Source organism: Fundulus heteroclitus, unplaced genomic scaffold (assembly GCF_011125445.2).
Source record: "Fundulus heteroclitus isolate FHET01 unplaced genomic scaffold, MU-UCD_Fhet_4.1 scaffold_45, whole genome shotgun sequence".
Taxonomy (NCBI): Eukaryota; Metazoa; Chordata; class Actinopteri; order Cyprinodontiformes; family Fundulidae; genus Fundulus; species Fundulus heteroclitus.
The window spans coordinates 1793777-1820402 of NW_023396868.1; the positions used below are offsets into that span (position 1 = coordinate 1793777).

General features: G+C 39.6%; 1 protein-coding gene across 1 annotated transcript; it reads right to left on the reverse strand.

Moving 5' to 3' along the window:
* Nucleotides 1-568: 568 nt before the first annotated feature.
* On the reverse strand, nucleotides 569-18913 carry LOC118560550 (trafficking protein particle complex subunit 8-like). The gene is made up of 11 exons (XM_036131634.1): nucleotides 18908-18913; nucleotides 16992-17404; nucleotides 15617-15773; nucleotides 15424-15520; nucleotides 12891-12959; nucleotides 12755-12810; nucleotides 11263-11463; nucleotides 8331-8432; nucleotides 8090-8229; nucleotides 6460-6549; nucleotides 569-1797 (listed from the first exon to the last, which is right to left on the reverse strand). Exons 1-11 carry the CDS (start codon nucleotides 18911-18913, stop codon nucleotides 1548-1550), a joined length of 1581 nt encoding a protein of 526 aa, XP_035987527.1. The 3' UTR covers nucleotides 569-1547.
* Nucleotides 18914-26626: the final 7713 nt, after the last annotated feature.

The window sequence follows — 26626 nt, forward strand, 5'->3', positions numbered from 1 at the left end:
CTAAATATTTAGAACAGACAGCAGAAACAGCAGTACAGGTTGCTCAGTGCGAGCCACCAGAAATGACAAAGACTCCTGGTTAGGTGTCAAAAAAGTCTTCAGAAACAACTGAACGAAAGTCCGGTTGCCTCTGATTTAAGCCTGTTCGTTATGTGGAACCGAGTTAAATATTTAGTTAGCAGCGAGCTAGCTAGCTAAATTCGTGGGGGTGGGGGGGCACTCTGAATGGACAGTTATGTGAAGGGATCATCCACAGCCCATATGGCCCATTGTTATTTTTATGCACGAGAAATGCCATGTGTGGCGTGTGAAGTCAGTGAAATGCGTGTCACACGGTCATTGCATGAGAGTTGAGAGTCCTGGCTATTGTATAACAGTTTGTATACAGAGGGGCAGCCAGAGCTTTCTATCTCTGCACAGCGTGGCTTCAAGTCACACTTGATCTGCGGTGTAATCATCAGCAATAACGGATCCAGGTGATTTCACGCTCAGGCCTTTGATGCCATGTCATCTCTGACATAAACAGACAGACAAACAAAGAGTGAAAAGAATTCAATAAGGTCAATAAGATTGTTTAATTTAATGTTTAATGGTGGAAAATATAAATCAGACCAATTCACTAATTAAATGGCAGTGTGGTTTCAAACAGTGTTAATGTACACAACAAACATTTCATGGTGGATTTTTAAAGTATTACTTCCAGTTGTACATATGTGTTAATGTTAATGATTAATTGTTTGATAAATAATTCTACACTCTGAATATACTAAGAAAAATACAGCCTTTCGCCAGCATCATTACTTTTATTTTAACATCTAAATGCTAACAGGAAAGAAATAATTTTCCAAAATGTTGTCAGGTCTATAGACAGGCCGTCTGTACTTGGATGAAAAAAAAATCTGTTGCACATTAAAGCAACTGATAGTTTGTTATAATAAAGATCCCTGATCACTCTTAGGCCTTTGATCCCAGTATTCAGACAAACTGCCTACACTGTTCAGGATGTAATCAGCCTTCACAGGATTTTACAATACCTGAAAAATAACATCAGCCACTTTCAAGTGGCTTGAAAGTGATTCCTCCAGGGTTCAGATAGACAGCATCAACCCGCAGTACATGAAAACAGTGGCTGCGCCAACTAGACGGCACCAATCAAACTGAATTTTTGTCTCTAAATGTTGATGCAGTTCCGCAATTTTAAGTCTATGCTGTTATTTGAAGTAAACAACCTGGTCAGACACCAACATTTCTGGGACATTTTAGTTAGCAAGCATAGAAAAGTTTAAGCTAGAGTTGCTCAGGATAAACAAGCAAACACATTAGGGGAGGATGAGGAAGGAGAGGTTAGGGGAGGGCTATGTGTAAGACAGGAAGTTAACTAGTAAAGCACACACTGTTTGTTAGTTGATGAAACAAAGGTTCATATGTGGACATCTGTTTCACTTTTCACACTTATGACCAATATTTCTGTTACAAAGTCATAGGTGTGCCTTAAGTAGTTCTTGTGTCAGCCAAATCCACATGGTGTGTCGCTGACTACTGTCCCTTCACGACAAGAGAGGACAGGCATTGTTGATGATGATGAGAGCAGGACAAGCCGTTTGCTGACTTGCTTCACACATTGTGCTTTGTTCAGCTGGCTTGGCAAAAACCCGCGGTGTGTTCAAGTTGTAGACCCCAGCACGAAAGAAACAGGCTTGCAGTGTGAGGCTAACCACCTCACGCCGGCCCAGCTGTAGCTTGTACTGAGTCTGACCCACCCAAGCAAACGAGCTGTGGACCTCCAGAGACTCTGAACTGCAAAAGACATGGAATGAATGAAAGCTAAATCATTATGTGCCCCCTGAAAACAAATGCCATGTTTAACTAGTTTCCTTGTTGATCCTATTGAAATGTTAACAATAATACAACTTTTATCATAAAATAGTTTAATATAAATAATTTAATTGTCTCTAACTCAATTTGTTTGAAATACAGTCCCTTCAGAAAATACACCTTCCGCTCCTCCACTCAATTAAACCATTACCCACAGATGCTTCAACAATTTTACCAATAGTAAATCAATGTCTTGTTATATGTCTGACTGGCCCCGATAATTAGATATTAAAAGCGCTGCACGCTGTAGCTCCGTTACATTCTTTGCCATTTTTCTCCAGGTAATTTATGGCAGACAGAAGGTCCAGCAGAGGATAGTGAGGGGAGCTGACAAGGTTGTTGGACCACCTGTTCATGATCCTCTTCTTATCTGCTGCAGGAACAGAGACTCCTCACACACTCTGGACAAACTTGATAAACTGCTGCCAACAGGCAAACAAGACTGCATTATCAGAAGCAAGAACCACCGCATTACTACACAACGTCTTGTGTGATGTTGTTGGTTCCTGCTTCCCCCCAGCTATTAAAAAGCTGAACTGTTTTTTAGATTATGCACTTAAATTTACTGGCCTTGTTTTCTGTTTAATACATTTTTGTTATTTATTAATCTTTCTAATTATCGATTATCTATCAGACAAAAAGGAGCTTTTTTAGTGACAGACTGCTACATCCTAGATGCTCTAAGGAGCGCTTCGGCAGGTTGCTGCTCACAGCAGACTCAGTGTTTACAATTTGCAGGTTAACAGGTTCTGATCTGATTATAAATCATTTAGTCTCTGAGATGCTAAGGTACACATGAACATTCCTTAGCTACTTTGAAATGCTGCTGTCCTATTATGCATATTGTATATTATTTCATACTATTTTTGTAAAATGGCTGATTTGTTTTCTCCACTGTTAACTTGAATATTTCATCTTTTTTTTACCCAAGTATGCCATATAAATAATTGCACAATATTTATTCTGGCATTTATCTCTTACTTTTATTTTTGCTGTTTCTGATAAAGCTCATCCCCTGCTCATTTAGAACTAACTTTAGATTAGTTTGTTTTCTATTACTATTAATTGTGTGTAACTCTGCCTGTGCCTTTGCCACTGTCACACCCAAATTTCCAATAAAGGAATTGGACAATAAAGAATTTCTTATCTTCTTATATTTGTATTTGTTTATCAAATTATTTTCGAATGTCTGTCAAATGGTGAATGGCCTGCACTTGTATAGAGCTTTATCAAGTCCGAGGACCCCAAAGCACTTCACACAACAGTCATTCACCCATTCATTGGGTGTTTTTCCATTGCATGTGAAAAAACCAGGGCTTTCAAAAGCTCATTCCATGTTTCTATACAAATTTACACAGGTAATATGAAATTCACATATTACTCTCACAGATAAAAACTCGTGCTCTGACGTAGGACTTTTCAGCTTTCCCCAGAATTGTTGAAGGAGCGGGGTTGTGTGCAGCATGACTCTTTATCTGCTCCGCCTCCAGGAGCAGTAAAGTGTGCACATTTATCGATATTCTACCCTTTATCGCAAATAGTAGTTTAAAGATATTTTTAAAGGAGAATGTAAACCTTAAAACTTCATTTGTGCAGTCATATCATCAAGGTTATGAGCCTATTTTGAATCTGCTTTCAGAGGTTTCGGAGCTGCAGAGCTCCATTTCTAGGTGCTCTCCTCTCAGGCATCTGTAGAGGGTAAACCCTGATTACTGCAGACACTCGGCGAATTCCTCTCAGCTCCGTCCTAGCTGTTGGTCACGGCTGAAAGTGGATATAAAATGGATAAAAAGCTCCCAGGCATCCACTCTGTGTCTTGCCTACATACTCCACTGTCTACCTTAAGTAAATATTTGCTTAGAATTAGACAGTCAAGCTATTGATTCCTTGTACCTGTGGACTAATATGTTGTTGTTTTTTTGTTCTACTATTTTTTTGTAGTAAAGCATTTCTTGTGCTGTAGATATCTGAGTTTACCTGTTTATTATATTATTATTAAAAGACAAATAACGGGTTTAATAAATTTTAAGAAGTTATTCTAAATGAATCATGGAGTTGTAAAGCAACAACTCTGGCCAGATGCAGGTTTGTAAAGAATGTAAAATTGTTATTTAAACTTTTGCAGCTTATGGACTCAGTGCAATTTAAGGAATAATGAAAGGCAATAACTCTAAATCTGCTCATCAGCTACTATTATTTAACAAAAATAATTTATTAATAGACCTTTGAAAACCTAAGAGTTATAGAAAGGCTGGATAACATATACAGGACGACAGACAGTGCATTTGTGAGAACAGTGGTTAATTAAATAAAATAACTTAAGTTACAAAAGTATTATGCAGAATTAAGTTCAATTGCTCATTTAAGAATAGAAGAAGTGGGAACCAATGACCTGAAAATACTCCATAGGTTCTATCCACCTAACCACTACCGTCAGAGATTTTACTGTTTGGGGAAAAAAAGAGGCAAAATAGGGCTTTGCTTTCTGATTACTGTTACCTGCTGGACTGAAGATGAGGTGCAGTTTCCATTTGTCTATAGGCTGACAAAAGAGAGGAGATAAGACTGTCTCATTTGCTCCACAGTTTGCCTCACAGAGTTAAAATTTAGGGCTTTGTGAGGATGTTTTAGTCTCAGACCTGACAAGAATGAACAAAAGGAATTTTAAAGTGCAAAACTGTGGGCTTCATGAGGTGAACTCTGGCTGGCTGGCTTGTTTTGGACTATTTAGGGGTTGGGGCAGGGGTATGGACCGGGTAGGCCCGGTTTGAGAAAAACAATCTGGTCCTGAATGGCAACAAAACAAAAGAGATCATCCTTGACTTCAGGAAAAATCAGCAAAGTCACAATCAATGATGGCGCAGTAGAGAGTCAGCAGCATCACATCCCTGGAGTGCAGATCACAAACACTTTGACCTAGTCCCTCCACACAGTCCATCTGCAAGTTTTTTAGTTTTACATTTTTCTACCTGGATTAATGAGATGCATCAGGACACAATGGATGATGCCCATTATCTGTATAGGAAATTTAGTGTAATTCATTTAAAATAAAAAACATTCTTTATTACTCCCAAAGAGGAATGATATATACTAGCCACGTTTCCTCAGAGTTGTTGTAGACACTAATGGCTGTGGGAAGGATTGATCTTCTGCAGCAGCCTGTCTTATACAGAGGTTCTGAAGAACCCTCTAAGTAAAACATTTGTTGTAGTCAGATGAAGAGCATGCTCAGGGTTGTCTATAAGATGCTTCATTTAATGAAACATCACAAATTCATTGTGTAATCCTCTTGAAGAGAGTATTTCTGCAGTTGACAAAGCCTTGTCTTGTACTGGAGTTTTATTTTTGTGTTTTGTGGCTCTACTGGGCTTTATTTGACAGTTGCTAAACAGGAAATGAGTTAAAAGAAAGAAGGGAATGACATGTTGCAAAGGTCTCCAGATTGGGAGTGAAATCGGTGACAACTGGGTTGAGGGCTGAGGCCTTTCTACATGGGTGCCGTCTTTCTGCCCATGTGCCACCGCCAGTACTGGAGCTTTAAGGTGTACAGGGTACAAAGAGTGTAGTTCCCTGAGGTGCTCCTATGTTGCAGACCACCCGGTCAGACCCACAGACCTTTAGTCTCAAACTGCAGCCTGTTTGTCAGGTAGTCATTGATCCAGCAATTGTTGAGTCCTCAACCGGATTCTTTTGGAGTTTCTGACATAGCAAATCTGCCTAACTTGTGTTAAATGCACTGCAGAAATAATAATAAAAAAAACATGATCCTCACAGTGCTACCCGTTTTGGCAGGATGACATTTGGTTTGTTAAAGTGAGTGTATAATGGCAACTTCAACTTCACGGCCATAAGCAAAATGCAGGGGGTCCTGATAAATGTATGCATTTATCAGCTTTTATCCAAAGTGCCGTACAAATGAAGATATATGTGCTTATCTGCTTACTCAGGAGGCCAAACAGGAGTTTCTCCAGGAGCTTCTTTATGTGGGCTGTACAGGGAACCGGTCTGCAGTCACTGACAACTAATAGATTAGCTTTCTTTGTTTGTCTAGGGCAGGAGAGGAGGATGCTGAGCTTGTTCCTGAGCAGAACCCATTGACAAATATCTTCAATTCATTGGCTCTGTCCAGTTTTCAAAAAGATTAAATCAGAATCAATGTAACGGGGTTACTTTAGCAAGCTGCCACCTTGAGTGGTAGAATTCTAGAAAGCAATAACCAAAGTACAGGGAGACAGACAACCTGTGAAGCCGCTCTCAGTAGCAGTGCTTATACAGCTGATTATTTGTTCATTGATTCACAGAAAAGCTGCATTTCCTTTCTCTTCAAGTTTCTAAAGTAAATGTTTGAGTAAAGTGTAGACACATATTTATTGTTGCCTTTTCTTTCCTTTCTGTAGAGTGAGCACATGTTTGAAGCAAAATCGTAGTTGCATGATTGGAAATAAAAGTAATTTAAGGATTGTGAGCTTTATTCATTTTTCAAAATCCTGCTCTTATTTTGAACACCACTGTACTTCAACCTAATGTACTTCAACACTTCAACCTAATTCAGATAGATTTTCCTGTATGTGTTGGGAAACATACCTGGTGCTTTTGTGTCTCAGTTCAACGATGACATCTATTTGAGCCAAGGAGCAGTTGGACAAAGTCAGAGTTACTGGGACTAAGCAAAGGCTACAGGGGCAGAAAGAGAGATAGTTATTACCTTACATTATAGAGGCAACAGAGCAACACCACGTCCCACAGTAAGTGAGAGGTAGCAGTGGTGTTGCTTTGAATACCACCAGTGGATCAAATTAATGTTCACATTAACACATAACTCTAAAATCAAGTAACAGTACACAGCAGCTTTTAAAGGTTCATTTATCAACAATAGTTCTCTATTGAGAAATTTTCTGTGAGAGAAGCCAAAACATAACAAAAAAACTGCAGATAAGACCCTTTAAAGTTCAAGACTAAGAGCTCTGGTTACAGTAATCTATCTTATTTCTGAGCATATGTATTTTCTTCACAATGTAAAACAATTAAATGTGCATTTTTAAGTAGCATTGAGGTTGCTGCAACACTGGGGATTGTGTGTAGAACACCACTTATACAGACTCCCAGTAAATTAAAATATTTATTAATGGTGCGGTTAACATTGCTGATTAGGGGTGTAACGATTGACCTAATACATCAATTTATCGATTTATATTCCTAGGTTCTAACTTCATCAATCTGTGCTTGGGAAGTTGACCTTCCAGCCGACATAGATCGATCTAAAATCATTTTAAAATGTAATCAATTGATTCTGTCAATCTTATGAAATAATGCATTGAATTTAAGTGCGGTAGTCTTTTTAGGGATTTTTAAGCCCTTTTAATGACAAAGATGTTAAACATTACTCGATTAGGACTGTCTGTGATATCATCATGCACCAGTAGACCACAAAACAAAGCATGGCTTATGGCAAAGAACAAGCCTGCCAGCAAGAAATAATCAAGCCATCATGTGGTCCCGTGTGTTGAAACACTTTGGCTTTTGCAAAAACGGAGAAGTTCTAAATAAGTCGCTTGCTGTTTGTAGGGCAAATAAAACACCATGAGCACACAACAAATGTCTCCAACGACCCACCAAGATGCCATGGGATCTCCCACAATGCCAACTCTCCAGGCACGTGTTGCAGCAGCAGCGGAAGGTAACGCCAGCTCTGCAGAAGCCTCAGGCACTACCTGCATGTTTAACCAGAAACTAGGCTAAAACCCAGCTTAGGCCAAGCAAATAACGGCAGCCATTGCTAAATCTACCTGCAAAGACAGGTGACCCTACAGTGTTGAGGAAGTTCCGGGGTTTAGGGAAAAGATTCAAACATTGGAGCCATGGTACCAGCTGACCACACTTCTGATAAATGGTTTACTTCTGCACTGTGCGAAAGTGTAAAGAACGATGTGAAGCCATCGCTGTCTCAAGCTGAACGAGTAGCAATAACAACGCTATCCTAAATGCAAGAATCATTTGTTTTTATGTTTATACAAAATGCCAGCAGTGCTTATTGTGGATCAACATTGCACCATTCAAATATTAATCAGAAAATCATACATATGCACATCAAAAATAATCTAAGAAAATTCGGCACTGATGACAAAAAAGATGTTCTTAACAAGAGCTTTGTATTTTTTTTACTCCATTCCTGCAATATAATAGCAACCATGAATGGTTGTCAGAGTTGTCTCACCTGTCTTTGACAAACGGATGTGTAAAGGTTTCAGGATAGCAGAGGTTAGTTCTGATGAGTTGGGAAAGCTCTAGATAAGGCAGAATGACTGAAGAAGGCAAGTCCGATTTAAACCTGAGAAGCATCATCTCTGGAGCTTCCTGAAAATACAAAAATGTGCATAAAAGGAAGCAGCAATCACTTAATGAATGCCTGTATAACATACAATGCATCTAGTATCGGAGGTAAAACAACAGAATACCTCTTTGGGAATCAGAGAACTGGCCTCTTTGCCAATTGTCTGCAGGGCCACATGAAGCTGGCCTTCTAAGATGAGCTGTTTATTGTCCTCAACAACATATGCCTGTTCACACAAAATACATACTCAAGCACAAAGCATCAATTTTTACTCTTAATGTGTTTAATACGTAAGGTATAATGGTGGTGGTCATTATCTGAAACTAATGAACGACGTGGAGTCGAGGACGGTTGCTTCCACAAAGTGCATTCGTTTCTGATAATGGACACCTCGAAGGTCATTATCCCGCTTTTACCGTGGTCACTCACCAAATAAATAAATATTACAACAAGATTTTCACAAGAAGCTCCTCAGAGAACTATTTAATATACCAGTGTCAACTGTATTGCTGGTACCAGCCAATGTTTGAGCCAGTGCAATAATTAAGATCAGGCTATTCAACCAGAACTTTTTTTTAAGTTTCCTATAAATTTGTATTATACAATGGTCTGAGTGAATACTTGATTCTGATTGGCTGCAGGGTGTCCATTAAAAAGTGTTATAGGACACCTAAAAAAGTTCCGGTCAAATAGCCTGACCCTCTTTCCATAGCCACTCTGGGGCTATGCGAATAACGGCTAGCGTTTCAATGCACATTTACCCGACTAACTTCATTTAGCAGCACTTTCCTCTCCCAGGGCTTTAGTCCCCCAACCGACCCAGTACGTCTCTGCTTTCTTGGGGCGTGTTGGGGTGGACTAAGGAGCAGTAAAGAGACAAAATGAGGAGTTTACAAACTCATCAATTTTATAACCCTAATTTATCACAAAAAGTTGTTTTAAGATGATTTTAGGTGAGAAAGTACACCTCCAAACTTTATCTGGGCAGTCGGTTCATCAGGATTATGAGCCAGTTTTAATTCTGCTCAGACTTGTCAGGAGCAGCAGAGACCCGCTGACAGGTGAGCCTGGCTGGGAAGACTGCAGTGTTATGGCTGCTGCTGCTGTCTTATCACTCGGCCAGACAGTCTGTGATTTCCCGCCGTGGCAGAGAAAGAGGAGGAGAGAACTGCTCAGCACTTATAGCCTGGCTTTAACCTAAATAACATTTATTTTGCTGTGATCAAGAGTCTGCCATATTGTACTTAAAAACCGTTCTAGCTGAACTCGTGGCAGAAAAAAAGCTCATAAAGCTTTTAAGATCAGTGTAGTCTCCGCTCCACATCTGTTACACCCCCCCCCCCCACACACACACACACACACTAAGTAGAAAAATTAAAATAGTTATTTACAAAACTGCTAAATGTCAAACAGTTTACGTCTTTTTTATCTCTGTGCATGATGCAACTTGCTGACGCAAAAACATACAATGCTATTGCTGCTTTTTAATTGCTTGTTCTGTTTTGTAAAGGCAGTTTTCAAAAGCATTTTATGGGCACTTGTTAAGAAAACGTTTCTCATTGCCATTACAATAGAAAATAATCCCGTGGAGCAGACTTCCAGGTGTAGCAGCAATCAATCATACAAAACAAGAGGTTATGCGTTTCTAGCTCAAAGACCAGTCTGGGGGTTGGTGATGTGTGTCTGCTGATTATGCAGGTATGAATAGATATTCAAACCTATACACTATGTTTGTTGTACGATTGATCTAAGCCTACAGTTGAAACACGAGAACTATAGATTTTTTATGTCTTGTGTTACATAAAAACACTTAACAAAATAATATGCCAATTAAATCATGCTGGATATTGAAAATGAAATGTTGAATGATATCCGGCTTTAATTGCAGCATGGTGCATCATAAAAGTTTTTTTAAACTTCTCAAAGTCACTCCATGTCCGTGTGGTAATGCTTATGTTCATGTTAATGCTCACTCCTCTGACGTGAGTCCAAAGTTTTCTTCATCATCTTTGGTTAACGTCGGCTGGAAAATATGAATACTCGGCAGATTATGAAACAGGTCCCGCGTCTGCGTCCTGGTTAACATGCACTCCCACAGTGGAGCTGCAGATCCGTTCAACTTGGCCCCTCTTCTTCATAAGTCTCAGAAACTCAGCTTCTCTTTCAAACAGAGTTAAGTAGCTGCATAAGTCGCTATCTGCTCTCTTCAAGCACGGAGCTTATTAGCCAACAGGCAAAACAAAAGCATACAAATGAGCCGTGGCTGTCCCCACCCTGACATGCAGATATTAGTCGGGGGGATTTAAAGCTGAAAACATCCAGAGTTTTTCTCAGAAATTGAAGGTTTTTCACGTTTTTCTCAGTTTGCGCTATGTTGAATTGTTCTTACTTTTGCTGTGGCGAGTGACAAATGGCCCCTAGCTAATGGAAACAGGAAAACCCAAAAGCCCCAGGCTTTTGTTTACTGGGGTAAGACAAAGCCCCGAGACTTTTAATAGAAAAGGAGCTTCTGTTCTAAATTATTGTTCTGGCTCCGTTATTACATTATTATACATTATTGTTCCATTAGCTGATAACGACAAGACATTTGACACTGGTTACCTTGGTGACACGTCACAATGACAGATATTAAAGTCTCAGCCACTTCTTGTGAAAAAGTTATGATTTTAACGGTGAAAAACATGTAAAGCATTAATAATTGATTTAATATTTATTTATTTCATAAGTTACTATGGTATAAGCGGAAAAATGCCCTTTGAGCTGTCCATTATCAGAAATTATTAGACTTCGCGGAAACAATTTCTGAAATGAGAACCAGCAAGTCTACAGAGTCTAGAACACTAGAAAGTAGAACACTGTGGCACATTAAGCAAAGGCTGACAATCAGGACCAAGATCTAAAAACATCTCATTTATTTATTTTACATAATGCTGAAAAAGAACTAGAGCTTTTGTACCATGCTTGATCATTTGGAAACCAGTGACCTCTCCCAGAGTTAGGATAATGATGAAAGTAAAACACTAAAAGCACTCATTAAGTACATTAAGTATACATACCTTCCAGATGACAATTATATTAAGGTCAATCTCGTTACATTTCTTGGCAATACTTGTAATGTCGGAACCAGTGTCAGTGGGGGGAGGGCCCTGACTTTTGCTGCTGAAGGATGTCCTGGTTGTTAAATTCACTTGTTGAAACTCAGAGCTCTGAAGGCAACGGAAGAAGAAATCTCCACATGGTGTGGAAGAACTGATGATCTGCACACAGAAAGTTTCAAGGTATGAGGTGCTGGCAGAGACATGTGTGCCTACAAGCGCAGGAAATTGGTATTTCTACGTTGAAGAGTTTGCCAGTATGATGTCACATCATTGGGACGGACTTGTACGAATCACCACGGTACAGCCATTCCTCGCCACTACTGATTTGTAGTAGGAATGTGGTTATTTAAAATATCTATTCCTATGACTATAAAATTAAAAATAGAAAATAATAATCTTTTCACCTGGAAGACAGGATAAGAGTTCATTTGAAAGCTTGACTGAATGAGTAAATGAGGAACATATTAAGTACTTTGGACAACCAAGAAAAATTAGGCCCCTCTTACGTTACGTGCCTGGTGTATTTCCTCCTTTAGAGTTAAAAAGATATTATCTGAGAAAATATTTACAATTGTCAGGGGATTTACAAATGCAACGACTACCCCATGTTTCTAAGGGTGCCTTAGAAACATGGGGGAAATACAAGACAACTTCTATTAGCCTTCCACAAAAACAGCTGGGGACCCTAAATTATCTTTTATATAGAATCTCAATAGTACACTTAATTTTGAAATTAAAATTATTTGCCCTTTTTACAGTTTTCAAATTTAAAAGATAAAGATTAAAACATTAGATAAATCCTTAAGAATCAGCTTCCACTGTCAGCTTTAGAGCCAATTCTTTGAATTGAAAAACACGAAAGACACCAAAACGTAATTGTATCTTAGTTTTGGCAATATTAAATTATTCTTAAACCATGACATTATTAAGTAGTAGTAGAAATAGTAGGCTAGAGATTCCATTGAAAATCCTACAATCCTACTTATCTGCCAAAATAAGGAGCCTATAGGACCTTTCTCATTACACATCAAAAGCCCACCTAGTGTTTCTATATGGAAGATTTCATTTTCCCCGACGTAGGATGTGCTCCAGCACATAATGAGCCATCTAAGTATACAATGTCTTTGATACAAATATAACTTCTCAGTTCTCCTTTGTTTGACCTATGCTGTCTTCTTGCCACTACCTGCTGGACTGGAGTGGTACTGAAATTGTCCTCACACCTTCCCCATACTTCATTGGAGCCATTTACATAGATGGCCCCTAGCCAATGAAACCTGTCAAACTTAAAAGCCAGGGGCTTTAAATCCTGGTACTTGTAATGAAAAAGAGGCTTATGTTTGACATATGTTTCTTTCTTTAATGCCATTAATCTGATATTTTCCATCTGCAACACAGTCTACAGCCATGTGATTGTACATTAACAATAAATTATTCAAATTGATCTTACCCTTTGATTTCCAAGATTTAGGTCTGAAAAAGTGTATTCCTTTACAGCATCAGAGCCTAAGAAAACTAACAGTTAGATCTGTGCTCACTTAAAAGCATAAATCCAAGATGGCTTGTGTGATTTGTGAATGAAGTACCTTCATGGGGTTTGCATCGCATGGCCTTAAAACATAGCTTAGCTCTTTCTCGACTGCTCAGTCTGCAATCTAGAGAGAGAAAGTGCAAAGTCTTAATGCCACCACACAGGTGGATATTAGACAAAATAGCAGTTGTATGAACAGAATGATTAAAATATCATAGATCCTGTGACTACCTTTCAACCTTAAAAAAAAAAACACTACAGTCGTGTTAAAGAAACCTGTTGAATTAAGATTTTGTAATTGTTAATTGTTTGTAATTGTTGGAATAATAGCACAGCTTTTTTAATTTTTTTACAGAGAAGTATTAACCATAGCAGGTCTACTGCACAACCTGGATATATCTTAGTAAAGGTGCTGGAAGCAAAACAATTGTCCAAAAGCAAATAAAAGATTTCCACACAGTTTATCTGAGCAAGACTTCACTCTGTAATCTGAGCTTTCGGTCAGAAAGAACTTCATCAGAGCATACAAAATACAGAATGAGCAGCCAGAGCTTTAGAACTCCAACTCCAAGAATGCTTCACCTTAACCCTTTAATCCCAGAAGGTTTTAGGAGTGATTTCCACCTGAATTTACATATCTGGTATAAATCAAGTAAAGCTCTAAATGTATAAATTTTAAATGTAAAATTTAGTTTTTATGTGACATTAAGGCATTAAAGAATATTGTTCAAGTAAAACCACTATTGCAAATATCTATATGTATGACTTATAGGTAAACAAAGGAAAAATCAAATTTTCTTAGCCTTGCCTAAATGTTTTTCAAAATAAACACTGCAAAACTACAAGAAAACCCTTGTGAAAACATTGGAGAAGCCTCAGACTTTATATATCCACATCTTGACAATTGCTGCAGCAAATCTGGACTCAGTCAGCTGAAGCATATTTGTTTCACAGAGGTTTTAGAAGGCAGTGTGAGACCTCTGATTTTGGCACAATTTAGCCAAACGTGCCAAAACCATTCCAAATGTGTTTTCCACCCTTGTAAAAATGAAGCAGGTCATATAAAAGAGCGGATTTCTATTTTAGGGACTCCTTCTGCACATGAAAAAGCCTTTGGTATTAAGCTTTACCCTGTGTTTAATCAACATGTATTATTGTGCACAGCATAAATCAATAAAATTATGCCAGAAATAATGACTAAAATGTGTTTAAGAAACTTCTAGAATTACCTGTTCACTCCTCTGAATTTCTATGGTGATAGACATTGAAAGAGGAGAAAAAACCCAGTTGCAGAACTTTACATTGTTAATTGGTCACAGCTGCCGCTCATGAGAAAGTGGCTGTGTGTCACTATGTGCACAGCAGCAGCGAGGGAGAGTGTTTTCAGCTCCGTTGCGCACGGCGATTACAAATCCAACAGCTAGTTTTTAACACTACCGAGCTTGGAGCCTTGGACCTTAGAGATAGGGTGAGGAGCTCAGTCATCCGGGGAGGACTCAGAGTAGAGCCGCTGCTCCTCCACGTCCAGAGGAGCCAGTTGAGGTGGCTCGGGCATCTGGTCAGGATGCCTCCTGGACGCCTCCCTGGTGAGGTGTTCCAGACACGTCCCACCGGGAGGAGGCCCAGGGGAAGACCCAGGACACGCTGGAGGGACTATGTCTCCCGGCTGGCCTGGGAACGCCTTGGGATTCCTCCTGAGGAGCTGGCCCGAGTGGCTGGGGAGAGGGACGTCTGGGCCTCCCTACTGAAGCTGCTACCCCCGCGACCCGACCCCGGATAAGGAGAAGAGGATGGATGGATGGATGGACGGACGGACCTTGGTGGGGGAGGGGACACTATTTTGAACAAACCCTTCCTCATACTTGTGGACATGAGTCCAGGCACGCAAATTACTGGGTGACCGCGGTACCTAAACCAATTATTGAGTGCATACAAATGGACATACTTTCCTGAGATTTTTGCTTTAAAAAATCCTTTTTATTGGTCTAATGTGATATTCAAATTCTCTGAAACATTGAACTTTGGATTTTCTTCATCTGTTTGTTTATCTGCCATAATCATTAACAGGGTTTTGCCTTAGTCGCCCCCCCCCTCCAAGCTAAGCGTTGTCTGCTTATTTTAAAAGCGTCAATGTTCTAGAGCGACATAAAACGTTGAGTAAAGTTCCTGTACAGCAGAACACCTTCTGTTTGAAATAGCAAAGAAGCTAGGTCTTATTAGTTTGACCCACACCACGTTGTGCCCCTCCTTCGCCGCATGACGCAAGCTGCCCCCCACTAGCATGCTCACTTCCCACAGTCTACAGCGACACCTACCACCAGGATTAGCACATCTTCTGGGGGAAACCCTGTCAAAAAAATATTGCACCCTTATGCAATATTCAAATCTTTTGAGATATAGTAGTAAACCACTCACTGGCGTCTTCATTGTGTGTGGTTGATGCATGGCATGTCGTGTGTTACTAAAATTTTGTGTGAATTGTGAAATGCCTTTTAGAACCTTTTGAGACTAGGAAACACACAAAAAGAATTTAGAAAACATTACACCGAGAACAATCAAGCAGAGATGATCCCATTTAACATACTTACCATAATTGTTGTACGGATTGATATACTTGTGGAGACACCAGTGCTGACTGCTGCTAGACACCTGGACAATGTGAAACTCATGGACATCACTTTCACTCTGGGATAAATGAAGGAAATTAAACCCAAGTTGTTTGAAATTGCACAAAACAACCTTGATAAGCCAAGTGTATTCTGTAGGTGTGGTTCATCTTACCGCATTCACGTTCTCCACATCAATAAAAACAAGTGTCCCTCCAATGCCTTTGTCATCTACAGAGTGATGTGGGGAAGCACTGCTGCGGCAGGCGGAGGCCTGTACACTCAAAGACCGACTGGCACAGATAAACACTGTGTGACGCAACACTCGATGACTTTAAAAGGAAGAGATGACAGGCCATTAAATACAGTACATATACAGAACCAATTCAGAACCTAAGTTCCTCACCTTTTCTCCCTTTTAATGTTTTACCTCACCTTTATCTCTTCTTTACCTTTTCTGTGTCCATTGAATTTTAAATAATCCCAAAATAATGGCCGAATAAAGCTTTTTGCATGCGTATAAAGCAGAGCACTATAGTGATGGCAGTAATGTGCCACTTATTTAAGTAAATCTGTTGGGCTCTCTTTGCCAATAAGAAAGCAATTTTTAGTGCTACACAGCTAGACAAGATGTGTAAAAAAACAATGAAAGAAAATAAACTGAGGGAGGGAAAAACACCTAGTCCTAGTTGCATATCTATGTTTCAATTAGTATGTGTTGTGTTTCTAAGTGTAAAGATTACTTTTGTAATGCCTACAATCTTGACCAAACATACTACATTCAATGACAGTAGAGACAGTAGAGCTGACTTGTCTTGTCCACATGTAACCAGATATCTGGAAAAATACATTTTTATGGGTTTGGCCTTTTCCACAGAGAAACTCAATTTACATCACTAAAACAATTATTTCTGAAAACCCAGTTTTTGTGTTTGTATGTGTATATGGCAAAACTGAGTTTTAGGGTTGTAATGTCAGATGTACGACCATTGTTATTGACAATGAAATTGTCTCGGATAGCATTAATTGAAAGATTTATGCTATCAGAGAGGTGCTAATCTTTACGTTGATTCAGACACCTTTTGTTTATTTATCCCCACAACTGCTCTAATACATTCAAGGAGAAAGAGCGCTTTGGAGGTGAGCTGTTTTGCATCCTCAAAATACTGAAGGGCCCATGTGGTTATTTTGAAGATTTCTCCTTGGCTGACATAGGTTTTAGCTTTGTGGTACACTGCCTCCTATGTGTTTGGCATGTTTAAAACAACGCTCAGTGGCATATTTGTGCAGATTTGTGTGGATTGTGGTTTCTGAAAACAATACCATGTGTACAATATTTTACAAACGATGTGGAGGAGATACTCATTTTTATTGAGACCCAGCTACATGTGTACAAGGCCTTAAAGGACACATTAAAGTAGTTTCCTATGGATAACTATCTCTTTTACTCATGTTAATTGTTCAGTCTCCTTCAAAGATTGATCTAATTCATCTTAAGATTCAAAAAATATACCAGAAAAAGGATCCTGTCCAAATGTAAAGGTTGTCACCTGATTTTCGGTCCTTTCTCTGTGCTCTCATAGTAGAACAGAAAGTTGATTTCATGGACTCCTTCCCGGTCTGGTCCTCGGAGCCACAGAGGCAATTGAATGGACTCCCCTGGTTGTAGTGTACTGCCAAGTATTGGGATTTCCGTTACCCCAGAGGGTTGACTGAAATCAGGAGCAGAAACCAACATCTCGGAGGACATTGAGTCTGGCTGAAGTGGTGTAGGAAAAGTTGCATAGGCTGAGCAGTTCTCAGTAGAGCCTGGGTTGGGTTGGCTGCCAAATGTGAAGAAATCAGGATGTGTCGAAGCCACACGGAGACCACATAGAGCAACCGCACTAACGTTGCAGAACTCAACGTAAGCTTTCCTGATCTCACCACACAGCAGGGCAGTGGGAAACTGCAAGAAGAAAACCTACACACACACACACACACACACACTTAAGATTGTGCTTTAAAAATAATCAGGCTCTTCTGAACTTTACATCAGTTTGCGGCAATTTAAAAGGGTAAGATATCTCTAAAATGACATCATACTATACTTTAACTAGTTGACAATGAACCAATTAAAATTTTCATATACATGCAGAACTTATAGAGCTGGAGGCAAAACAAGGGAAATGCTTCAAAATACATCAAATTAACACCACTTAAAATGAACCCTACTACTTGGCTACCCATGAAAGCAAAAACAAAAACACAAATTTGAATATAAAACCTTATTGAAATATTTTTGAAAAGTCTGAGAAAACGTGCCTTTGCCCAAAGTTATTCATACTGCTTGCAGATTTTGTTTTAAATTAATCTTTGAATATAAATCAGTATTTTTCTGTTGATAATTGCAGACTGTTCAGTAATTCAATTCAATTCAATTTATTTACATAGCGCCAAATCATGAAACATGTCATCTCAAGGCACTTTACAAAATCAAATTCAATCATATTATACAGATTGGTCAAAAATGTCCTATATAAGGAAACCAGTTGATTGCATCAAAGTCCCGACAAGCAGCATTCACTCCTGGAGAAGCGTAGAGCCACAGGGAGAGTCGTCTGCATTGTACATGGCTTTGCTGCAATCCCTCATACTGAGCAAGCATGAAGCGACAGTGGGAAGAAAAACTCCCCATTAACCGGAAGGAAAACCCTCCAGCAGAACCGGGCTCAGTATGAACGGTCATCTGCCTCGACCGACTGGGGTTACAGAAGACAGAGTAGAGACACAACAAGAGAGACAAACAAGCACAGAAGCACACATTGATCTAGTAATCTGTTCTACATTACTAGATCAATGTGTGTAATTATAAGAAGGATTTTATCATTGTTATGACTATAAAGAGGAATGTTGAGGACTTCGGGCTGAATGCACTACGACAAAGGTGAATAGAACTGCTGCTCCCAGCGTGTTACGTAAAAACCCATAAAACTTGCATGATTGTAAGCATTTATACATCAAATAAAGAAGGGCAATGGTGATGGACAAGCAAAAGTTGAAAACTTTTGCTTGTCCATCAGAGTTATTAATGATGAAGTCTAAGATAACAAAAAACCACACTGGCTAAAAACTGTTACATACCCTGCGAGAAGTCAGCTATTTGCTCTCGCTCCTATACCTGCATGAACAAAATATTTGTTCACGCAGCTCTGCTTTGGGGGTTCTCACTTCTTGTCCTTTACACATAAGTAAATTAAATTCAAGGCACTCTACAAAGTCATAATCTAAGCAGATTTTTTTTCATGCAGGATGTCTGACAACTCTTGTGTGATTGGTCAGGATTTGAATGGCTGTGGTTAAGTTGGATAGACAGAAATGTCACCTTTCTCATTTCATCTCTCCTGGGAAAAGATTAGGATGCTCTGCGTGGGTGCATGGTGGATATAAAGTGTGATCATTGAACAAGGTCGTCAGAGTGACTTGCCGACATTCTTAAGTATGAAAATTGTCTTTCGTCATCCATCTTACACATCTGTTGAACATAAACACTGTATTTTTCCTGTTCAGCTCTGGTAGTATTGTGCGGTTACTTGTTTTTCCCCATTTCTTCAGCAATTATGAATAAGAACAAGGAATCTTCTTCAATTCATTTCAATTTTATTTATACAGCACCAATGTACAACACATGTCATCCCAAGGCACTTTACAAAGCCAAATTCAATCAAATAATACAGACAGATTGGGGAAAAAGTTTCCTCTCTAAGGAAACCCAGCAGGTTGCATCAAGTCTCTCCAAGCAGCATTCACTCCTCCTGAAAGAGCGTAGAGCCACAGTGGACAGTCGTCTGCATTGTTGATGGCTTTGCAGCAATCCCTCATACTGAACTAAACTAAACTAAAACTAACTAAAGCGACGATGAAGAGGAAAACTCTCCTTTAACAGGTAGGCAAAACCTCCAGGAATCCTTCCATGTTATAGGGCAATGGCAGAAGATCTGCCCCTTGGATGGTGTCACAGCTAACATAACTCCAGACCAGGTGTACCTACTATGAAGAAAAAAAAAGACAGAGTAAACAAAGTTAAAAGTTGAGATAACAAACTAGGTAAATTGGTTTGCAAATCTTCCTCTTCTGTTTCAAACATTTAGTTCTCCTCCTCTTCCTTCATCAATTCAGAAAATGTCCTCTCTGCCATTGTGGTGCTGTTTTTCATAAGTGAAGTATCCACAAACGAAGGTGTGATGTACACTAGGTGGGACTTGGCAGGAGTTCGGCCGCTGGGCTTCTTGTTAAATATGAATAGTCAAAGCCAAAATGAGCTCTGTTCTTGTGGTTGCCACATCGAGAACAAGAGCAAAATTCTCAGTTTTTGCGGTGTATGTAACAAGCTTAATGGTAACACTGCTAATGGGAACACCGAGGAAGAGTGGGACTTGGAGGTAACTTTGATCTGCAGGTGATCTGCAAAGAGATTAAAGACTTTAGAAAGGACAATGCACAACTTAAACGCATAAAAGAAGAGTACTCTTGATACAAAGGAATGAGTGCAGACAGTGAAAGATGTAAATATATCTTAATTAGCTTATTTATTTATTCCTCTTTAATAATCATCACCTTTATTTTTCACCATAATTGGCAACTTCATATTCATATAAACGGATAAACGGAGTCCAGATCCATTTAAATTGAAGTGAGTTTAAACAGATGTGATCATCATCACATTAGGCAAACAGTGTTCAAACAATCACTCAGGCTGAGATACCACGGGAGAGCAATACAGTTTCTTTTTCTGTTGTAATCCATTAACTGAACAATGAAATAACTTTTTGTTTGTTATCAAAAGTTCAACATCTCTATTTCCATGACTAGATGGGTTAGTCAGCCGACTAGACCCGCTGCTCCAGCCCAACGCAAGCTCCCAGCAAAGGAGGTGTAGTTTCTGTCAGGAGAACAAGTTTGGTATGGCACCTGCTGACATCTGCCTCTATGTGAGCCGCTGACTGAATCACACGTTCGATCAGAACGTCAAAACGACAGATAAAGTCTGGAATTACGGCGTTGTTTTCAAATCAAGTTGCTAAATGCCTCAGATCACTGATAACCAAGGTAGCCACTGTGACAGCAGCCAACTCCAGCAGTCATTGGTGGCAGCAGGGTGTAGATTCTAACTATGGAAGGCTGGTACTAACCAACCAATAAGGAGCAGTTGTCCCCTTAAGACTCGACCCTCCTCATTTGCATAATGAGGCTGAAATGCATACACAAATGGAAAAATGACAGGCATAAATAGGGAGTTAAATGAATAAATAGAAATAAATGGGGTAAAAATATAGAAAGGAAGAATCAAACAAAAATATTAAAACATATACAGAAAAAAATGCATTTATAAACTAAGATTATTCTTAAAAGTGGACAGGGTGTCTGCCTCACGGACTAAAACTGGGAGTTGGTTCGACAGGAGAAGAGCCTGATAGCTAAAGAATCTGCCTCCCATTCTACTTTTAGAGACTCTAGGAACCACCAGCAGACCTGCAGTCTGAGAGCGAAGTGCTCTGTTAGGAACATACGGGGTAATCAGAGCTCTGATATATGATGGAGATTGATTATGAAGGGCTTTATATGTTAGAAGAAGAATTTTAAATTCTATTCTTGATTTAACAGCAAGCCAGTGAAGGGAAGCTAAAATTGGAGAAATATGATCCCTCTTGTTGATTTTCATCAGAACTCTTGCTGCAGCATTTTGGATCAGCTGAAGACTTTGAATTGAAAATAAGCTAATGATAAATATTTACATTTATGCCTCATTGTATAATTTAATTACTGCTTACATTTATTTATTTGCTGTATTTTGTGCATTTACTTTATGCTAATGTTGAGCATGTATTTATTTCTATACATTTTTGTGTATGCCCTCCATACAAGTATCTTTAGGTTTCTGGAGATGATGGGCAGTGACCTGGCCACCACTGCTGACCCGCCTAGTTGGAAGGTGTAGCGGTTGGGCACCGTCTGATGACATCAGCTCCAGGCCAAAAGCCACCCACAGTCACTTTAGGGAGTGGCTGTATGTATAGCATCACGCGATGTATTCAACAAATATAATTTTATCTCCAAACAGATGTATTTTATTGAAAACAAGAATTATCATCCCAAACTGTCTTAAAATGTACAAAAACATGAACATAGGTACAAATGGCTCAGTGTCAGGGTCACCTGGACTGTGCCACATGTGTGGTGTAGCCTGACTAACCTGCTTTGATGCTTTTTTTCCCTCTTTTTGTTGGTCTGGATGAGCTGCTACTTTGTCTTGGAGCAGACGGAACTTTGCGCTTTCACCTTGCTACCAGACATACTGGCTCTGAAGCTCCACAACATGGGACTATATCCACACCTCTCTGCTCCTGGATCAGTCACTTCCTCACCAACAGACCCCAGGTGGTGAGGAAAGGGAAACACACATCTGCTCCACTGATCCATAACACAGGAACGCCACAGGGCTGTTTCCTTAGTCCAGCCCTCTTCACGCTTTTCACTCAAGACTGTTGATCAATTCACAAACAGTGGTGAAGTTTGCGGACGACACCACCATGGTGGGTCTCATCGCCATCAATGATGAGTCCAACTACAGGGATGAGGTCTTCAATCTCACACAGTGGGGCTCAAGGAACAACCTGATTCTGAACCAAGGAGGTAATAATAGACTACAGGAGGTCCAGGAGGACTGACCACGCTTCTCTCTACATGCAGGGGGAGGTGGTGGAGCGGGTGGAGAGTATTAGGCTCCTGGGCAGTCACATCTTCCCCGACCTCTCTTGGACTGCAAACACCTCTCACCAGGTGAAGAAGCCCCAACAACAACTCTTCTTCCTCAGGAAACTGAAAAGGTCTGGACTTCCCACTAAACTGCTAAAGAACTTCTACAGAGCTACCATAGAGTGTGTTTTATGTATCAGCATAACTGTATGGTATGTGAGCTGCACAGTCCAGGAGAGGAAGGACCTAGCAAGGTTGGTGAGAACAGCGCAGGGGATTGTGGGATGCCGTCTGCAGGATCTAGACTCAATTGAGCTGTGAGGGCAATCACCCACTGATATGAGACTGCAGTCAAACGCTTTTAAATCACCCCCATTACTAGCCTGACATACGTTACAATCACCTCAGTTTTACTGCCTACTGCACACTATCATCTTTGAATGTCTAAATGCACATTTCTGTAAATGAAGCCTCAATCATCATTGTTCAATAAGCACCGTACTACCTCATTATCTTTATCGATGACTTTCCTGAACGCTAAAAAAATTTAATCATTGCTCATTGCATATTTGTCAGTTTTTTTGCCTTCATTATGTGTAATGTGCACTGTAATGTGAACTGGAGTAGCCAAAGAAAAGTTTGCCACGGTAACACGGGCGACAACAAAATATTCTGATTCTGATTATGACACATCCATTGTAACCGTGGATCTTTGCAGAATAGACATCTCACCTTGAAGATGATAAAGGCTCAGCTGAAGTGGTGAAGGGCAGGGTCTGCTGTGTTCCAGATGGTCCTGTGATGTATATATAGAAAACGTAGGTTATACTATAGAAAACGTAGGTTAGGTTATAATATAGAAAACGTAAGTTATTACAAAGTTTTCTGATTATAAGAAAATAAATTATTATAGCCAGATAACATAAGTTCTATAACAATCCTTGAATCAATGCCACATAAGTACATGTGGTTCCTTTGTTCTGGAGGTGTGGGTTGGTGGAGGACGGAATTCATAGTAGAGTTTTCTGATTACAAGATACTCTTTCCAACTGTACCACAAAAATAGACAGAAAAAAAAACGTTATGCTGTAAGAGTAATGTGTATTTGTAAAGTGTGGATAATGTAAAAGCTTTATAACGTTCCTTGAATCAATTCCTCATACAGTTATGTGTGCTTCCTTTGCTCCGGGGGTGAGGGTGGGTGGGGGTAATGAAGGAATACATTGTGAAGTTTTCTGATTAAAAGATCAGCATTATTTCCTAATGTATTGATGTACCCTCTTTCTGAAATAGACACTTAATGTACAGATACGGGAAATAAAAAGTTACAGCGCAACTTACTCAGAAGCATTTCCTCATCTTCTTCCACTTCAATATCCAAGCTGCTGTCAGAAGATTTTTCAACTTCTCAGTCACTGGTCTGCCAAATTTCCTCCAAAGCTTCCCAAACAGTCATTTTCTTCTTCTGTGCCATTATTATATTTGACGGTCACAAGATAAAAGAAACAACACCGAAAAGATTCACGAACAAAGGGCGCAATCTGCACTTGCGGCTGTGCGTAAAGCGATCTGAGTTCAATGCATCCATGTCTACAGATATTACGCAAGGAGCATGCCTGTGTTACGCACGGAAATTGTGTCACCGCAAAACGTCAGACAAAAACCCCCGACCCCTTGACGAAAAGGTACGAGCCTCTAGTTTCCAACAATAACAGCCATGAGAGAGCGGGACAACGGCTGCATGCTGATGAATATTTCTGGCAGAATCTGACATGTTGGGTAGATCTTTAAATCTCATTTTGTTTGTTTACAATACAGTAAAACAAAAAATATCTGTGAATAAATAATTTTGCAACTTATTTTAGAAACTTTAAAGCCCTCTCTTGAAAGGCGCGTGAGTGAAAGAAAAGTTCTTGTGTTTGACCCATATCTACAAGTACTCAAAACGCACACCTGTCTGCTTCACCCAAACTCAGACTGATCGGGTAAAAAGTTAATGAACTCTGAGCCAATATCTTTGTTTCTGACTATCTTCTCATTGATTTCATATTCTGAGTGTATGTCATTCATTGCCAAGACATCAATTGTGTGAGTGCCCATTAACTGCCTGCATGCAAGATCAACAGAACGCCTCTCAAAGCTGCTTGGATCCAGCCAATGGGCTGTAGATGCCAATGAAACTCCTGTACCTAGCAGCCCAGCAATCAGTTGTTGTGTTTATGTATAGAATCTTTCCAATTGTTTCCTTCAACTGCTCCATTGCAAATGTAGCTTTATTTAGCTTGTGCTACACAGTCATTTGAGACATGATGGAGCAGTCGGGCATCACATTTTGGTCAAGGCACTGAAAAGCTGGCCGCTCAACAAGAGAATAGGGCTGGAGACCATGAACTCTAAGGTTGAGTACTGCCTTGTCGACAGTCTTCTGAGAGACTTTGTTTTTTTTATGTTTTCATCTGTTTGAGATTTGTAGAAGACTTCCCACAGTCATATTTTCTCTTGCAGGCCTGCTGTAGTCAGTTTACTATAGTTCTCCAGCTGACTTATATGCTTCCTCAATAAAACACAATGTAGAACTTCAGCTAAAACTATTTAACTCAAATTGGCATGAAAAGGATAAATACATTGATGGTGGTAGGCAACTAAGTAAACAACAAAATTCCTATGCAATTTATTACTACTTTTCACCCTTTTAAAAAAATACTAGTGTAATTTTAGCATACTGTAGAGTAGGGCTGGGCGATATGACGTCAAATATCACAATTAATTTAACATGTTACCTTGATTACAATTAATTAGCAATTATTTTAGTATTGTTTTATTTCTAGCTCTCATAGCAAGCTGAACGTTATTGTTGCAAATATCTTCATAACAGCAGTTCTGTACACATCTGAGTTTACCTTATGAATTAGAGTTTATCTCTTTTACTGAACCAAGACAGCTTCATTTGCTAATTAACCCCCACTTAACAATACTCAACAGAACACCTCACAAACACAGTGGTGATTTTTTAACTCCAGCGAAAGTCACCAGAGCAGTGAATTCTGCACAGACCGGGTGACTAGTCCTTACCGCACCATTTGCATAAAACTAATATGTAAATCCACCACTTCTGCCACGGTCGGCTGGAATGCACCATTAGCCTGACTCTGCTAGCAGTTTCCCCCTCGCTTATCATCAAGTGTGGGGCACTAATGGTCGGTTTGTATTTCAATCATCGGTCATGACTCGTGGTTTTAAACCACTTCAACCACAGACAGCTTCATTTAAGAGTGTATATCTTTAGTGAAAGATATTTTGCTTACATACCTCAAAGTGCTTTCTCAGGTTGGATGGTGAGTTCTCACATGCAGAAATTACATTTGTCCGGGTTAACACAGAATATATTTAAACTGATATGAATTATTTCTTATTCCCAATATCTCAAACATCAAGCTGAGGCCATGTGTACGGTGGTTTCTCCAATTGAGTTTCTCCTACCATCCCCATTGCCAAGCTGTTTGAATGAAGGCGGGAGGGCTTGCAATACTGAATGAAGATGACATATTTCCAAATCCAAATATGTCTAATCTGAAGCCCCATTTACACAATGTTTTTAGGTCAAGATGGAAGTTTGGTTTGGTGCACTGTTCATTTACATTACAACACCGTTTCCTCTGACAATGGCATAGTTTGAAAACGGGTTCAAAAGTGTAATGGTTGGAAAATGTCCTACGTGTTAACGGAAACTGAACAAAAATCCTGTTTGTGGGTTGTTGTTAATTAAGAATTAACAAGGTTAATTAAGAATTCAGACAATAAATAATGGGCAGTCTGTACTTTTAAGCTTCTGTATGATATAAATATTATTCAAATATATATACACACTGATCAAAAAAGTAACGGAAACACTTAAACAACACAATGTAACTCCAAGTCAATCACACTTCTGTGAAATCAAACTGTCCACTTATTGACAATTAATTTCACCTGCTGTTGTACAAATGGAATAGACAGGTGGAAACTAGAGGCAATTAGCAAGACGCCCCCAATGGAGGACAGGTTCTGCAGGTTCTGGTGACGTTTTGGTCACTTTTGCATGCTGGTGGTGCTTTCAGTCTAGTGCAGGGGTTAAAGCAACTGAAAATTCTAGTCAGCCCATATATTCCCAGAGTCATGCCACATTAGTTACCTCATTTGCTTTTTGTACGAAGTCCACTTTAACCGAATCTGGTAGTTTTAAAATATCCATTGATAATTCCTGTATCTCTCCTACCTTTCAGCTTCAGAGCCTTGGACTAATCCTGGACAGCCCTCTCCCTCCCCTCCTTTCCACATCCAAACATCACCTGGTTAACTTTAGGCCCGTTTACACTACACTTTTTTAACCGAGCCGAGACCAGTCTGAGCATGGATCAGTTAACCAAACCGAGAAGACCGTTTAACACCACAATATCCCGGTTCCTTGGTT

Bases quoted from the DNA above. Each gene is read 5' to 3' on its own strand.
- LOC118560550 (XM_036131634.1), bottom strand. The intron at 11,464-12,754 runs GTAAGATCAATT...TTCTGTGTGCAG, and splicing joins TAAATCTTGGAAATCAAAGG to ATCATCAGTTCTTCCACACC. The intron at 1,798-6,459 runs GTATGTTTCCCA...TGTCTTTTGCAG, and splicing joins CTGAGACACAAAAGCACCAG to TTCAGAGTCTCTGGAGGTCC.